This window comes from Aegilops tauschii, chromosome 3, assembly GCF_002575655.3.
Source record: "Aegilops tauschii subsp. strangulata cultivar AL8/78 chromosome 3, Aet v6.0, whole genome shotgun sequence".
Lineage (NCBI taxonomy): Eukaryota > Viridiplantae > Streptophyta > Magnoliopsida > Poales > Poaceae > Aegilops > Aegilops tauschii.
The window spans coordinates 509,221,642-509,239,187 of NC_053037.3; the positions used below are offsets into that span (position 1 = coordinate 509,221,642).

General features: G+C 50.7%; 1 protein-coding gene across 1 annotated transcript; it reads left to right on the forward strand.

The window, feature by feature from the left end:
* The first annotated feature begins 407 nt into the window (after nucleotides 1-407).
* On the forward strand, nucleotides 408-2,567 carry LOC109732530 (fructose-bisphosphate aldolase 1, cytoplasmic). The gene is made up of 2 exons (XM_020291696.4): nucleotides 408-560; nucleotides 1,387-2,567. Exons 1-2 carry the CDS (start codon nucleotides 533-535, stop codon nucleotides 2,433-2,435), a joined length of 1,077 nt encoding a protein of 358 aa, XP_020147285.1. The 5' UTR covers nucleotides 408-532; the 3' UTR covers nucleotides 2,436-2,567.
* The last annotated feature ends 14,979 nt before the right edge of the window (nucleotides 2,568-17,546 follow it).

Sequence of the window (17,546 nt, forward strand, 5' to 3'; positions counted from 1 at the left end):
CACATACTCCATTATTTCTCTTGTCAACCACGTGTCCTCTATATCTTATCCTGCGACAATGGTGGTGTTCCGAACCATAACAGCGAACGACGACTGCAACTTAGACAATCTTTTGTAACATCAACTCTGTTGTAAAAGAAAACTGCAACAAAACCTCTATTGCAAAAAAACAAATCTACAACAAAAACTCAGTTGCAAAAAAAATCCTGCAACACATTCTATATCTAAAAAATTATATTCTGCGACATAACATTTATTGTAAATATTTTTGCAACAAGATCTTTGTTGCAAAGTAAAGAGAGATATTGAGCCACATGGTTATGCCACATCCAACGATCCGCGAGGCGAAAAAATTCACCGGCCGACGCGTAGCGGGCCAGGTGGCTAAAAATCGAGTTACCCTTTTCTTTCCCCAAGCCTCCTCGGCTTCTTTATAACTCCCACCCCCTAATCTTGCCCGTCCACCAAACCGCCTCCGTCCCCTGCCTGCCAACCCCAAATTCCGCTCTCGAATCTTTCCCGAGCATCGACCATGTCGGCCTACTGCGGAAAGTACAAGGGTACGCGATCCATCTCCCTCCTTCCTCCTCCTCCTTCCCCTCCCTCGTCGTTCTCTCGATACGTCGGCGATTTGATCTGTCTCGCATGTAGATCCGTTACCTGTTCGCCGTTCGCCATGCTTAGATCTACCTTTGCTCGCGAACCCGATGTAGTGTATGCCGTCCGTATGCGCCGTGCTTTGTACATATATGCTTGGTTCTAGCGGTTACGCTGTCTTCGAGCGGATTTAGGCACTGCCTGTTATTATTAGATCGAGTGTTTTCGATTCCCCGGTCGCGTCAGGTGATGGGTTGCATGCCGATGATTCTGCAATTCCTGCTACTGCTGTAGGTCCATGCTAATGATTATCTTGTACTATGAATGATGATACTAGCGTTCACTTTTTTGGGTAAGTTGATGGACTACGTTGCTCCATCTTTACATATTTCTGTTTGTGTTCGTTGTAGTGGTAATTATGGCTATAGTTATTGAAGATTGCACCTGTAAACCTAGATCTATCTAGATCCTAGTGGGTTCTTTTGCTAAGCAATATACTGTGCTTATATAGACTCAAGCTGTATGAGTTTGATCTGTTGCCATGTTAATTCTTTGTTGCCCCTGCCCGTGTTGACCACCTTGTGCTGTTGTACAGATACTTTATTGAGAAATTGTCAAAATTTTGTAATCACTTGTCCGAATTATGGTAGTCAGTTTGTTGTGCATTTGTTGTTTGCTAAACGTTGTGAATCGTTACACTCAACTTGTGCAGTTTTGTAGATTTTGGCACAATCTGAATTTGTTATGGCAATTCATTGTAATACTGATGCTGATGCTGTTATCCTGCAGATGAGCTCATCAAGAACGCTGCCTACATTGGCACCCCTGGCAAGGGTATCCTTGCTGCTGATGAGTCCACAGGCACCATCGGCAAGCGCTTTGCCAGCATCAATGTTGAGAACGTTGAGGACAACCGTCGTGCCCTCCGTGAGCTCCTCTTCTGCACCCCTGGTGCCCTCCAGTACCTCAGCGGTGTGATCCTCTTTGAGGAGACTCTGTACCAGAGCACCAAGGGTGGCAAGCCCTTTGTCGACATCCTCAAGGCGGGCAATGTCCTCCCCGGCATCAAGGTGGACAAGGGTACCATTGAGCTCGCTGGAACCAACGGTGAGACCACCACCCAGGGCTTTGATGACCTTGGCAAGCGCTGCGCCAAGTACTACGAGGCTGGTGCCCGCTTCGCCAAGTGGCGTGCAGTCCTCAAGATCGGCGCCACCGAGCCATCGCAGCTCTCCATCGACCAGAACGCTCAGGGTCTGGCTCGCTATGCCATCATCTGCCAGGAGAATGGTCTGGTGCCCATTGTCGAGCCCGAGATCCTTGTTGATGGACCTCATGACATTGACCGCTGTGCTTACGTCACCGAGGTCGTCCTTGCTGCCTGCTACAAGGCCCTCAACGACCAGCATGTCCTCCTCGAGGGCACCCTCCTGAAGCCCAACATGGTCACCCCTGGTTCTGACTCCAAGAAGGTGGCCCCTGAGGTGATTGCTGAGTACACTGTCCGCACCCTCCAGAGGACCGTCCCTGCTGCCGTCCCCGCCATTGTCTTCCTCTCTGGTGGACAGAGTGAGGAGGAGGCGACCCTGAACCTGAACGCCATGAACAAGCTCCAGACCAAGAAGCCATGGAACCTGTCCTTCTCCTTTGGGCGTGCCCTCCAGCAGAGCACCCTCAAGGCCTGGTCCGGCAAGACGGAGAACGAGGAGAAGGCCAGGGCGGCGTTCCTGGTGAGGTGCAAGGCCAATTCCGAGGCCACCCTCGGCACCTACAAGGGCGACGCCACCCTCGCTGAGGGCGCCTCTGAGAGCCTCCACGTCAAGGACTACAAGTACTGATCTATCTGCCTTCGGAGCTGTGGCTCGTTTGGGCGTCCCGCTTACCAGTATCATTGTTTGGTTTTCTGAGTCCTGATATATCCTCGGATATCGAACATCGTTTTTAATAATATGGAACTTGTGTTTTCATGATATCGTAGTAGTTTCTTTTTGGAGTCCAAGTACCCTGGAAATCGGGTGCTGCGTATCGTATATTGGAGCAGGTTTTTGTTCCATGGTCCTGTAATTTACCTGCTCATACAATGTTAAAACCTGTCATATGCTGAGTACACATGTGTTCCGTCACTTTTTTCTTGCTTTGTTCCTCGTGGTTTAAGCTGTCAAATGGCTATCGATAAGTTTCTACTGCCACTTCCTTCCTTGATGTCAACTCCCTCCGTTCCTAAATATAAGTCTAGACATTCCACTTCTATTTATTTAGGAACGGAGGAAGTACTACAGATTTGAAGGCGGTATCGTCACAGCAGCAGATTCCAATCGTCGTCCTCGTCCAGCAAATCCATCGACCAGTTGAATCTTGACTTGAAAGATCTCAAACCTGAGGAAAACACTCGGGCACAGCATCTACAGGTTTCACAGTGCCATGAAGTAATAAACGCAATTCAAATCTATGGTACATGAACCGGACCTGCCTTTTGGCGGGGCTAATCTGAAAGAAACATACACGACCTTCAGACACCAGCTGCTGAAATTTGGAAAGTAAGCCCTTGGGCACAAGACACTGTATTCCATCACCCTGCAGCTTTGTATCAAAGACAAATTAGAAACGAGTGGAAAGTTGTTCAATAACACTAAATTAAAGGCTAGCAGATGATGCCAGACCCCATGTAAGAATATTTTGTCAGTACGTACGCAAAACATGATAAGGGGGTAACTCAGTGATCTCACTAAGAAAATGTCCGTTCCCGGTGGAAAATTGTGTCTACATATATATAGCAAATAACTCAAACACGAACATCTTACTGAAAACGCAAGTTCTTCTGAATCATCTTGCTCAATGACTTATAATAGAATTGGGACAGGGACACCACCAATACCAATGCAAACAAAGATCTCTTTCTCTATCCTAACAACACCATGAGAGGAAACTCCTTCATCCGATCATCTAAAAAACAGAGCACCCGAGCCCATAACATAGGAATCACATGCATGAAAGGAAAAGAGTGAACCAATCAACTCCCAAACAAAACAGTAAGCTCACCACAATCATATACTCCCTCCGTCCGGAAATACTTGTCGGAGAAATGGATGTATCTAGACATATTTTAATTCTAGATACATCCATTTTTATCCATTTTTGTGACAAGTAATTCCGGACGGAGGGAGCACTAGTATACACATGTACCTTTTCATCCACAAGGGAACATAAACCTACCTACAAATTCCTCCTAAAACCATCTCGATCCAACTAAAAAATTTCACAGGAGAGAACTCGAAACCGGTATGACCTTTCCAGAAAGAAAAAAAAACTCAACAAGCAAGATAGATGTTTTGCACAAAAACAACAATAGAACAAAAAAGTACTCCATCCGTCTTAAAATAAGTGTCTCAACTACAACGGAGGAAGTAAATGTATGACTTTAGATCACAGGACTATGCTTTTACGCCGTGAACAAATAGGAGAAAAGGATGAATAGGCTAATAAATATACACCTTTGCATCGACACTATGTCTGGTTAAGATAACATTCAAAGACAACAACAGCGGCATAAAAAGCCCAACTTCACACTCACAAATTATTAGATCCAGTAAGGGCACACAATGTTTTTGAAATGAGCACCTCTCAACCCCAACTTGGCGGCTGCACCGCAGAAGCGGCGGCCACTGCGGCCCCGTCGCACACCACCCCACTGGCCACCTGATGGTGTCCTGGACTAGGGGGTGCTTGACACGTCTGCTTCCGACCATATGGGACGACCCGACGACCCCAATAATGATCAACTAGTGGGCGACATTCGTCGGGCCCAGAATCGCCAAAATGGTATCTTTTGAAGACTTGGCGCATACTCCGAGAACTAGAGGTCGTCTTCGTCACTATTACCCCTAGATGTAACCGACCTATGTGTAAACCTTAGCCATCCCCGGTAACTATATAAACTGAGGGGTGAGGATTTGACTCCATCATCGGTGGCCCCATGCAGGTCCCTCTGAGTAGTCGCAACGGTGCGATGGCATTTGTGGCCGAAGATCAGGTCGACATCGGCGTCGTTCTACGCCAGAACACCCCTGCTCCGTCTCAACCGGCCAGTTGGGGCGAATTGAAGTTTTGACCCCTCGTCAACATGTCGAACTCGATGAATCAGGACCCACCACTCCTTCCTCACCCATGATGTTAGATCATACCAAGGAGAAGCATGCCATACTTTTCCAAGCCACAGCGTCAAGTCTAGCTTGGGCGAAAAACATGTCACAGTGGATCAAGCCTGGACCTCGAATCCGACGAATCAGTGCGAAAGCCAGCCATTTTTTTCCAAAAGCTAAGAAAGACTGATGGAAAATCGAAAATCCGACCCCCTCCCCCCCCCCAAAAAAAACCATCTAAAAAGAAAAAAAACGGAGGGAGCGCCCAGAGCACGACACGTGGTGGTTGTTGAGAGCGCGCCATATTCGAAATTCACAAACGGGCCCATGCTATGCTTCCCTCTTGGCTGGCCCATTCTCCTTTTCTTTTCGGTTAACTTTTTGAAAAGAAAGGTGTTGCGACGGGGTCAAACTCGTGACCTCATCCGTCCAAATGAAGCGCAACAACCACTAGGGCTTATCACGCTCTTCTGCAAACTTACTTCGTTACTTTCTTTTGTTTCGTTCGAAAGTTCGGTTTGTTCTTTTCCTTTTTATTTTCTTTTTTCTTTCCTTTTTTTTTCTTGTTTTCTTAAAAGTGCGGTTTTATATAAAAATTGTGAACTTTTTTTTCTAAAATTGATGAACCTCTTAAAAATTAGATGAACTATTTATCAATTTGGATGAACTTTTTCAAATTTGATGTACCTTTTGAAATCAGATGAACTTTAAAAAAATTCAATGAACTTATTTCAAGTTTGATATACTTTTTCTAATTTTTTGAACTTTCTTTAACTGTTGATGACTTTTTTTTTAAATTTGATGAACTTTTTTTCAAATTCGATGTCCTTTTTTTAAACTTAGGTGAACTTTTTTTAAACAGATGAACTCCTTTTCAAGTTCATGATTTTTTTTTCAAAATCAGTGAATTTTTTTGGATTCACGAATTTTTCATTTTTTGTGAATTCTTTCGTTCTTTTTTGTTTCTTTTCGCCAAATGCGATCAAGCAAACCAGGGAAGAAAAAAAATGAGAAAACTAAATGGGCCGGCACACTTGCATGGGCGGGTGGGCTCTAGCATAGCTCCCCGGTGCCTGAAGCGCCAGATAAGAGCTCCCATAAGGGCATTCACTAGAGGCATGGGCTAATTCTATCGGATTTTTATGTACTCGGCCACGTATCAGAACAAAATTTGCCTAAAAAACCTGTATCTGAACAAAATTGGGAATCATCTACTGTATTTGGGCTTCCAGTGTCATAGAAGATTCAAAAATTACCTTTTTTGTGTTATTAGTTTACTTTACATTTCTGAAAAAGTATTATATTTTTTTAAATGTTCATTGCCCATTAGAGAAATCGTGCAGTGCAATATAAGTTTGCTTTACTAAATAAAAATTGATAGCATTCAAAAACAATTTTGCTGAAATTTATAAAATATTCACACATTTTAGAAAGTTTTTGCGACATTTAAAAATGTTTATACAAGCAAAATAAATTCTCACATAATTCAAAAAAGTGTGTTGTATCATTTAAGAAAATGTATGTGAAATTTCAAAACAAATTGTTCAAAAAATGGATGTGCATTTCACAAAAAAATCATGCGTTTGCAAAATATGTTCACGACCAAATATATTTGATATGATGTAAAAAATAGTGCACATAGTATAAACAATGTTCGTAATATTGAAAAAGATTTACGGGTTACAAACATATGTTTGTTAAATTTTTAAGAGATGCTTATATAATGTAAAAAAATGTTCACGTAGTTTTATAAAAATGTTTAATGTTGGGGAACGTAGCATGCAATTTCAAAAAAATTCCTACGATCACGCAAGATCTATCTAGGAGATGCATATCAACAAGAAGGGGAGAGTGTGTCCATGTACCCTTGTAGCCCGAAAGCGGAAGCGTTAGCTTAACGCGGTTGATGTAGTTGAACGCCTTCGCGATCTAACCGATCAAGCACCGAACGTACGGCACCTTCGAGTTCTGCACATGTTCAACTCGATGACGTCCCTCGTACTCTTGATCCAGCAAAGTGTCAATGGAGAGTTTCGTCAGCACGATGGCGTGGTGACGGTGATGGTGATGTGATAGTGATGGTGATGTGATCCGCGCAGGGCTTCACCTAAACACTACGACGCTATGACTGGAGGTGTAAACTGTGGAGGGGGCACCGCACACGGCTAAGAGAACAATTGATGTGCTATGGGGTGCCCCCTGCCCCCGTATATAAAGGAGGAGAGGGAGGAGGCCGTGCCTAGGGGCGCGCCCAAGTGGGGGGAAACCCACTAGGACTCCAAGTCCTGGTAGGTTTCCCCCTTCCTTCTCATGGAGGGGGAAAGAGTGAAGGAGCGGGAGAGGGGGAAGGAAAGGGGGGCCGCGCCCCCTTCCCCTTGTCCAATTCGGACAACCCATGGGGGGGGGCGCCACCCCTTGTGGGCTCCCCTCTCTCTCCCCTATGGCCCATGTTGGCCCATTACTTTCTGGGGGGGGGGGGTGGGTTCCGGTAACCTCCCGGTACTCCAAAAAATACCCGAAACACTCCGGAACTATTCTGGTGTCCAAATATCATCGTCAAATATATCAATCTTTACCTCTCAAACATTTCGAGACTCTTCGTCATGTCCGTGATCTCATCCGGGACTCCGAACAATCTTCGGTCACCAAAACACATAACTCATAATACAAATCGTTATCAAACGTTAAGCGTGCGGACCTTACGGGTTCGAGAACTATGTAGACATGACCGAGACACATCTCTGGTCAATAACCAACAGTGGAACCTGGATGCTCATAGTGGTTCCTACATATTCTACGAAGATCTTTATCAGTCAAACCGCAATGACAACATACGTTATTTCCTTTGTCATCGGTGTGTTACTTGCCCGAGATTCGATCATCGGTATCTTCATACCTAGTTCAATCTCGTTACCGGCAAGTCTCTTTACTCGTTCCGTAAGCATCATCCCGCAACTAACTCATTAGTCACATTGCTTGCAAGGCTTATAGTGATGTGCATTACCGAGAGGGCCCAGAGATACCTCTCCGATACCCGGAGTGACAAATCCTAATCTCGATCTATGCCAACCCAACAAACACCTTCGGAGACACCTGTAGAGCATCTTTATAATCACCCAGTTACGTTCTGACGTTTGATAGCACACAAGGTGTTCCTCCGGTATTCAGGAGTTGCATAATCTCCATAGTCAAAGGAATATGTATAAGTCATGAAGAAAGCAATAGCAATAAAACTTAACGATCATTATGCTAAGCTAACGGATGGGTCTTGTCCATCACATCATTCTCCTAATGATGTGATCCCATTCATCAAATGACAACACATGTCTATGGTCAGAAAACTTAACCATCTTTGATTAATGAGCTAGTCAAGTAGACGCATACTAGGGACACTCTATTTTGTCTATGTATTCACACATGTATCAAGTTTCCAGTTAATACAATTCTAGCATGAATAATAAACATTTACCATGATATAAGGAAATGTAAATAACAACTTTATTATTGCCTCTAGGGCATATTTCCTTCAGTCTCCCACTTGCACTAGAGTCAATAATCTAGATAACATTGTAATGATTCTAACACCCATGGAGTCTTGGTGTTGATCATGTTTTGCTCGTGGAAGAGGCTTAGTCAACGGGTCTGCAACATTCAGATTTGTATGTATTTTGCAAATCTCTATATCTCCCTCCTTTGACATGATCGCAGATGGAGTTAAAGCGTCTCTTGATGTGTTTGGTTCTCTTGTGAAATCTGGATTCCTTCACTAAGGCAATTGCTCCAGTATTGTCACAAAAGATTTTCATTGGACCCAATGCACTAGGTATTACACCTAGATCGGATATGAACTCCTTCATCTAGACTCCTTCATTTGCTGCTTCCGAAACAGCTATGTACTCCGCTTCACACGTAGATCCCGCCACGACGCTTTGCTTGGAACTGCACCAACTGACAGCTCCACCATTCAATATAAATACATATTCGGTTTGCGACTTAGAGTCATCCAGATCAGTGTGAAAGCTAGCATCGACGTAACTATTTACGACAAGCTCTTTGTCACCTCCATAAAAAGTGTTTCATCACATACATTAAAAAAATGTACATTATGTGTTTATTGAAGGAAATATGCCCTAGAGGCAATAATAAAGTTGTTATTTATATTTCCTTATATCATGATAAATGTTTATTATTCATGCTAGAATTGTATTAACCGGAAACTTAGTACATGTGTGAATATATAGACAAACTAAGTATCACCAGTATGCCTCTACTTGACAAGCTCGTTGAATCAAAGATGGTTAAGTTTCCTAGCCATAGACATGAGTTGTCATTTGATTAACGGGATCACATCATTAGAGAATGATGTGATTGACTTGACCCATTCCGTTAGCTTAGCATTTCATCGTTTAGTATATTGCTATTGCTTTCTTCATGACTTATACATGTTCCTATGACTATGAGATTATGCAACTCCTGAATACCGGAGGAACACTTTGTGTGCTACCAAACGTCACAACGTAACTGGGTGATTATAAAGGTGCTCTACAGGTGTCTCCGAAGGTACTTGTTGGGTTGGCATAGATCGAGATTAGGGTTTGTCACTCCGATTGTCGGAGAGGTATCTCTGGGCCCTCTTGGTAATGCACATCACTATAAGCCTTGCAAGCAATGCAACTAACGAGTTAGTTGCGGGATGATGTATTACGGAATGAGTAAAGAGACTTGCCGGTAACGAGATTGAACTAGGTATTGAGATATCGACGATCGAATCTCGGGCAAGTAACGTACTGATGACAAAGGGAACAACATATGTTGTTATGCGGTTTGACCGATAAAGATCTTCGTAGAATATGTGGGAGCCAATATGAGCATCCAGGTTCCGCTATTGGTTATTGACCGGAGACGTATCTCGGTCATGTCTACATAGTTCTCAAACCCGTAGGGTCCGCACGCTTAAAGTTCAGTGGCGATCGGTATTATGAGTTTTTGTGTTTTGATGTACCGAAGGTAGTTCGGAGTACCGGATATGATCACGGACATGACGAGGAGTCTCGAAATGGCCGAGACGTAAAGATCGATATATTTGACGACTATGTTCAGGACACCGGAAATGTTTCGGGAGGTTTCGGACATATACCGGAGTACCGGGGGGTTACCGGAACCCCCCGGGGAGTTTATTGGGCCTATTGGGCCCTAGTGGGAGAAGAGGAGGGGCGGCCAGGGCAGCCGCGCCCCCCTCCCCCTCTAGTCCGAATTGGACAAGGAGGGGGGGGGGCGCCCCCTTTCCTTCTCTTCCTCTTTCCCTTCCCTCTCCTACTCCTACTTGGAATGAGGGAGTGGGAGTAGGACTACTCATGGGGCGCGCCATAGGGGGCCGGCCCCCTCCCCCTCCTCCACTCCTTTATATACGGGGAGGGAGGCACCCCTTGGAGACACAACAATTGATCATTGATCTCTTATCCGTGTGCGGTGCCCCCCTCCACCATAATCCACCTCGATCATATCGTAGCGGTGCTTAGGCGAAGCCCTGCGTCGGTAGCAACATCATCACCGTCATCACACCGTCGTGCTGACAAAACTCTCCCGCGAAGCTCTGCTGGATCGGAGTTCGTGGGACGTTATCGAGCTGAACATGTGCTGAACTCGGAGGTGTCGTGCATTCGGTACTTGGATCGGTCGGATCGTGAAGACGTACGACTACATCAACCGCGTTGTTCTAACGCTTCCGCTTTCGGTCTACGAGGGTACGTGGACACACTCTCCCCTCTTGTTGCTATGCATCACCATGATCCTGCATGTGCGTAGGATTTTTTTCTGAAATTACTACGTTCCCCAACAGTGGCATCCGAGCCAGGTTTATGTGTCGGTGTACAAAAAGAGGGGTGCGTTTTTGTACCCCTATACCTGTGCACGGGCAGTCGGAGCCGCGCCTACGGTCACGTCAAGCAGAGCAGGGGAGGTGAGCCAAGGTAAGACCGAAGCCCATGAAATCAGAGCAACGCCAAGGCCAAGACCACAAAGAGCATAGGGACGAAGCAGGTTCCCCCGGCAAGACCCTTGCCAGGGGCAGCCTCAACAGCCCCGACAAGACCCTTGCCGGGGCAGCTCGCCCCACACCAACAGAGCGAGCCACCCTTGAGCCCACGGTCCCCAACACCATCATCCACGTGGGGCCAAAGCTCGGGAGGCACCTCTGTGGTGGCATGCAGATCTTTGTGAAGACATACTCAAGATCAGATGAGGATTAGAAGACGACAATCCTCGGCAAGATCCTTGCCGAGGGAGGCCACCAGACCCCCGGCAAGGCACTTGTCGGGGACGACAGCGCGCCACGGCAAGGCCCTTGCCAGGCCACACGGCTAGACCCTTGCCGGGCCACCCGGCAAGGCCCTCCCCAAGGACGTCAGCAGAGCCACCGCCAGGTCCACGCCAACCAAGCTTCCACCGCCGCTCAGACGCAGCTGCCAGCCCAACTAGCTGGGCGGGCACCTGCGTGGCAACATGCAGCCCCCAGGCCAACTCATCGAACGCCTGCGTGGCGGCATGCAAATCTTCATGAAGGCTCCACCACCGTGCCACCTCAGCTGCTTGCCTGCCTACATGGCGCCGCACGCATCGCCGGCCAAGGCGCGTGTCAAAGCGAGGAGGAGCGGCGACTGACGAGATGGGCCTCGCCCCCGTCCCCAATAAAGCAAGGGACACCTAAGTTACACATTAAATGCGTCTTGTCCTGTAATACGAGCGATAAGCTCAGGGCACTGTATGCCTTCCACCTCCTGTGTGCCACTGTGGCAGCCCCTTTCGACTATAAAAGGAGGCCCACGGCATACCGGAGAAGGATTCGGCTCTTTCGAACCACGCATTGACCACAGCTAGTTCGAGAGCTCAAGAACTCTCTGAAATACACCCACCAAAGCAGGACTAGGGTTTTACGCATCCTCGCGGCCCGAACCTGGATAAACGATCCTTGTGCTGTCTACTAGCCCTGCTCTTCTCGCAACCCCGCGCCCCGGCAACCGTAGTAGGGATTCTTGTGATCCCATAGGTGTCGTTCCACACCGACATCTTTGGCGCGCCAGGTAGGGGGGCGCAATTGTGAGAACCTGGTCTAGTAGTTAGCCTAGCAATTCTTCGTCGCCATGGCTCCGAAGAAGAAGACAGCCACGGCAATCGGCTCGTTGGGAGCCGAACGGCCCGTGCCGGTGTGGACGAGCAGTGGACCGGTCGCGGACAGGACCCGGGCCGCGGTCCGCGAGCACCAGCATCGCCCAGGCAGTCAGAGCCTGGCGAGCGGTGTCGTTCGCGCACCAGACGACCGGCCACACGTCGCCAGATCCAAAGACGGAGCCGGGCCCCCCGCAGGCTACGCGGGGCCCTCCAGGGGCGTCGTTGTGCCACCTCCGGGCGGCGCAACAACCTTCAAGACACAGACACCGGCGACCACCGCGCGCTCTTCCCATGGCGCGCGTGCGCCGAGCAGCGTCACCACATTGGTGACCCTGGGCACCGCCGTGGGAAGAGCCCTATGCGCCATCCGCAAGATGAAGGGGTTCAGCACGCTCGCCAAAGCGCTGGCGAAAATGGCGCGCAGCCGCTGGGTCGTAACGGAGCTCCTTCTAACATAGTTAGAAGTCGAAGCGCGCCGCGATCCACGTAGCTGTCGCCGCCGCCCATGCCAATGGAAGCTTTGGCGCGCGCGCGCAGCTGCTCCTCGACTTCCCTCCTGTTGCGGAGAAGCTCGACGAGTGGAGGGCCACCATCCGGATCCTCGTCGCCGTCGCAAACAAAGACAATCCGTGACCGGCGGGGCCCTCGGGTCGGCGCTCCACCGAGCCACCACATGCTGGCACTGGGAGGACTGGGGGAGCTGCGGCCACGGTGCACTCTCCTCCTCCTCGCCAGCCGTCGCGGGCGTCTGCCCATCGCGACGACGCTTGTGATAACATCTCCATAGCGTCGTCCGACCCGTGGACCCTCCGCGACCAGCGCCAGGTCCTTTGGGAGCGAGCTCACGAAGACGCTCGAACCACCGTCGAGCGTCGGCGCGAAACGCACCGCCAGTCGGACAAGCGGGCGGGACCCGCTATGGACCACCCGGCACCGGGGGGGGGGGGGGGCTCCGGCGGCCTACCTTACGAGGTAGGCTGCCCGGCCTTTACCCGTGAGCTGCGGCAGTTCCAGTGGCCATCCCACCGCACGTTCAAGCCCGACGTCGGCGAGAAGTACACTGGCAAGACCCATCCGTCCGAGTTCCTCAGCATCTACACCATCGCGATGCAGGCCGCTGGGGCTCGCGACGACAAGGTGCTTGCCAACTATTTCCCGCTGGCGCTCAAGCCCAATGTGATGTCCTGGTTGATGCACTTGCCGGTGGATTCCATTTCTTCTTGGTCGGATCTGTGCCATGAGTTCGTTGGCGCCTTCACAGGAGGCCACCAAGCTCATGGCCAGGCCAGTGATCTGCATATCATTCCCCAGAAGGAAGGGGAGAACCTGCACAAATACATCCAGAGATTCAGCCGGGTGCAGTACAACATCCCCGACGTTCATCCCGCCGCTGTGATTAGCGCGTTCCACCAGAACGTGCGCAACCGCAAAATGCGGGAAGAGCTGCGATGACCAAGGTTAAGGATGTGGCCGAGCTCTACGTTCTGGCCGATAGGTGTGCCCGGGCTGAAGAGGGAAGGAAGTACCCCGGCGAAGACACCGGTGCGGAAACCGACTCTACCGATGAAGACGCTACCACCCCGATGAAGAAGGGCCGGCGTCACAACAGGAAACGCAAAGGCAAGGCCGTGCTTGCCGTTGAGGGATCCGACGATACCGGAGCCAGCAAGAAGGTCAAGGCAGACGCCCCCGGCAAGAAGATTGCCAGGTGCGCCGCCTGCCGGGCCTTGGCGGCTACCGACAAGACAGGAAGCTCCGACAAGCAATACTGCAAGATCCACCGCACCAAGGGCCACGACCTCCAGAACTGCCGACAAGTCAAGCTGCTTGCTGAGAAGCAAAAGGCTGAGTACGAGAGGCGGCACAAGGAGAAGGACCAGGACGATGCTGAGGGATCCGGCAAGAAGCGTGGCGGCCAAGGAGGCCGCCCCGGCAAGGACAACCAGCAAGAGAGGCCCGCCCGGGGCCGTGACAAGAAACAAGAAGACGATGATCACGACGAAGACGACGAGTCTGGTGAGCAAGGGTTCCAGAAGGCGACGGAGGCCATGTGCATCGATGGCGGCGCCTCGCTGCATACCTCTCACCGCCAGCTCAAGCAGTGGGCGCGTGAGATTACAGCAGCAGAGCCGTCGTTCGACGCTCAGAAGCCGCTGAAGTGGTCCAGCACGCCCCTCATCTTTGACGTCGAGGACCACCCTGACCGCACCGCCGCGGTCGGACGTTTGCCATTGTTGGTCTCACCAACGATACGCAACCTCAGGGTGAACAAGATGTTGGTTGACGGCGGGGCCGGACTGAACCTGATCTCGCCTGTCGTGATAAAAAAGTTGCAAATCCCTGATGGAGACCTCGAGGAAACGGGCATGTTTCAAGGGGTCAGTCCAGGGAGGAGCCAACCGAAGGGGAAGGTCACGCTGCCCGTGACATTTGGAGGAGAGTTGAATTACAGGACGGAGAGGATCGTTTTCGACGTGGCCGAGATCCCCTTGCCCTACAACGAGATCCTCGACCGCCCGACACTAGCCAAGTTCATGGCAGCGTCACACTACGCCTACAACATGCTAAAGATGCCCGGGCCGTTGAACATCATCTCCGTCCCCTCCGACAAGAAAGACGCGCTGATCTGCGCTGACCAACTCTACCGGGAAGTAGTTGCAGCGGCTGCCGTCAAGGCACCTGCTCCTGCCGCTGAAGGCCCGGGAGGGAAGAAGAAGCCCGGCAAGACCTCTCGCACCCACTCCGGCAAGCGCACCTCCTCGGAGTGTTGTGCTACCGTCGAGGACGTGCCAGAGAGCTCTACCGACAAGAGCAAGAGATCAAGAGCCGAGCCACCGCAGACTAAGAAGGTGTCCTTCAGGGAGGATGGCACGGGAGGGGCCTTCACCATAGGCTCCACCCTCGACAGCAAATAGGAAGGCGCGCTCGTCACCTTCCTGCGGGCGAATGTCGACGTGTTTGCATGGCAAGCATCCGACATCCCCGGTGTTCCCAGGGAGGTGATTGAGCACCACCTAGCCGTCTGCCCCCACACGCGGCCCGTCAAGCAGAAGGTCCGAAAGCAGGCTCTGGAGAGTCAGGAGTTCATCACAGAGGAGATCAGGAAGTTGGAAGCGGCAGGTTTGGTGAGAGGAGTGCTCCACCCGACGTGGTTGGCCAATCCGATAGTGGTGCGCAAGGTGAATGGGAAGTGGAGGCTGTGTATTGATTACACAGATATCAATAAGGCTTGTCCTAAGGACCCCTTCCTGTTGCCGCGCATCGACCAGATTGTTGACTCCACAGCCGGGTGTGATCTGTTATCATTCCTCGATGCCTACTCCGGCTACCACCAGATCTTCATGACAAGAGAGGATGAAGAGAAGACAGCATTCATCACCCCATGTGGTACATATTGCTTTTTACGGATGCCTTTCGGGTTGAAGAGTGCTGGCTCAACGTTCGCAAGAGCAGTCCAAATTGGTTTTGAACATCAGTTCCATAGAAATATGGAGGCATACATGGATGACATAGTAGTCAAAACCAAGGACGGGCCAACTCTTGTGCAAGATCTGGAAGAGACATTTGCCAACCTGCGCAAGATCAACCTCAAGCTGAACCCTGAGAAGTGCGTCTTCGGCGTCCCGTCCGGCAAGCTTCTCGGGTTGTTTGTGTCACAGCGCGGGATCGAGGCAAACCCAGACAAAATCAAGGCTATTGAGCAGATTGAGGCGCCCAAGCGGATCAACGATGTGCGTCGGCTCACCGGCTGCGTTGCCGCCATGAGCCGATTCATCTCCAAGTCCACCGAGCGTGCCCTCCCCTTCTTCAAAATCTTGAAGAAGGCAGGCCCAATGGAGTGGACCCCAGAAGCCGAAGCAGCATTGCAGGATCTGAAGAAATACCTTTCCTCCACGCCAATACTGGTTGCGCCTAAATCACAAGAGCCGTTGCTGCTATATCTGGCGGCGACGAATCAAGTGGTCAGCGCCGCACTGGTGGCACAGAGGAAGGTCGACGAGGAGGCAGTGACGGCGGCAGAACTAGCGGATGGCAAGCCAAAGATTCCCTCGGCAGGGCCTGGTGCCGGCAAGGTGCGGCCCCCGGCAGAGTCTGATGCCACCAAGGCAGTGCCCGCGCAGTCGAGTGAGGTGGTGCAGAAGAAGAAGATGATGCAGCACCCGGTTTACTTTGTCAGCTCCCTCTTGCAGGGGGCTAGGTCGAGGTATTCCGATGTGCAAAAGTTGCTCTTCGTACTCCTTATGGCCTCGAGGAAGCTGCATCATTACTTCCAAGCCCACGAGATCACTGTCGTCACCCGCCTCCCGTTGCAACGGATACTGCATAACCCAGATGCCACCGGAAGGATTGTGGAATGGGCCTTGGAGATATCAAGTTTCAGTTTGAAGTTTGAAAGTACCTCGACAATTCAGAGCAGAGTCTTGGCGGAGTTCATTGCAGAATGGACCTCGACGCCTGACAAAGAAATCCAGGAGACCACTCTCCCTGGCAAGGAAGCAGACCGCGACTGGATCATGTACTTTGATGGGGCTCTCTCGCTGCAAGGCGCCGGTGCCGGTGTGCTGCTCGTCGCGCCCACCGGAGAGCACCTCAAGTACGTGATCCAGATGCACTTCCCCAGGGAGATGTCCACCAACAACACTGCTGAGTACGAGGGATTGCTCGCCGGTCTCAATATCGCGGCAGACCTCGGGGTTAAGAAGCTCATCGTCAGAGGTGACTCGCAGCTCGTTGTCAGACAGGTCAACAAGGATTATCAGAGCCCATTGATGGAAGCCTATGTAGACGAGGTGAGGAAGTTGGAGGAACGCTTTGACGGTATCCAAGCGGAGCACATCCCCCGAGTGGAAAACGACATCGCCGATTACCTGTCAAAGCGTGCTGCATTCAAGTTACCTGTGGAACCAGGTACCTTTTTGCTCCGGTTAACTCAACCATCCGTCGAGCCATCAACAGGGCAGAACAAGCGGAGGAAGTCAGGTCCCGGCAAGTACTTTCCTACCGAGCCCCCTGGGGCTGCCGGCAAGGGTGCTGCCGCGGACGCTGAGCCTGCCCAAGAGCAACTGGCTCCGACAGGGCGTCAAGCCCTGGCCGTAGAGACAGCCGCTCCCATGGCAGAAGAAATGCCTTTGGTCCTTGCCGTTGAGCCCCGGGCTCCGGCATGGGCGCAGCATACCGTCCAATTTCTCCAAACAGGGGAGCTTCCTGAGGAGCAGGAAGAAGCGGAAAGAGTAGCCCGTCGGTCCGCCCTGTACCAGTTCGTCGATGACATCCTGTACAGGAGAAGGCCAAACGGTGTGAAATTGAAGTGCATCCCCCTGGAGGAAGGACTGGAGCTGTTGGCGGAGATACATGGGGGCATATGTGGCTCCCACATAGGGTCGAGGGCCCTTGCCGGGAAGGCGTTCCGGCAGGGTTTCTTCTGGCCCACCGCCCTCCAGGATGCGACGGCACTAGTAACCAAGTGTGAAGCGTGCCAGTTCCATTCAAAGAAGCTTCATCAACCAGCTCAAGCCCTTCAAACAATCCCTCTCTCCTGGCCATTCTCGGTCTGGGGGCTCGATATACTGGGCCCTTTCCCCCGCGCTGTCGGGGGCTTTGAGTACTTGTACGTTGCAATCGACAAGTTCACAAAGTGGCCGG

Excerpts from the sequence above, each read along its gene's own strand:
- LOC109732530 (XM_020291696.4), top strand. The coding sequence starts at position 533 with ATGTCGGCCTACTGCGGAAAGTACAAGG. Across the intron at positions 561-1,386 it reads CTACTGCGGAAAGTACAAGG|ATGAGCTCATCAAGAACGCT; the intron begins GTACGCGATCCA and ends GTTATCCTGCAG.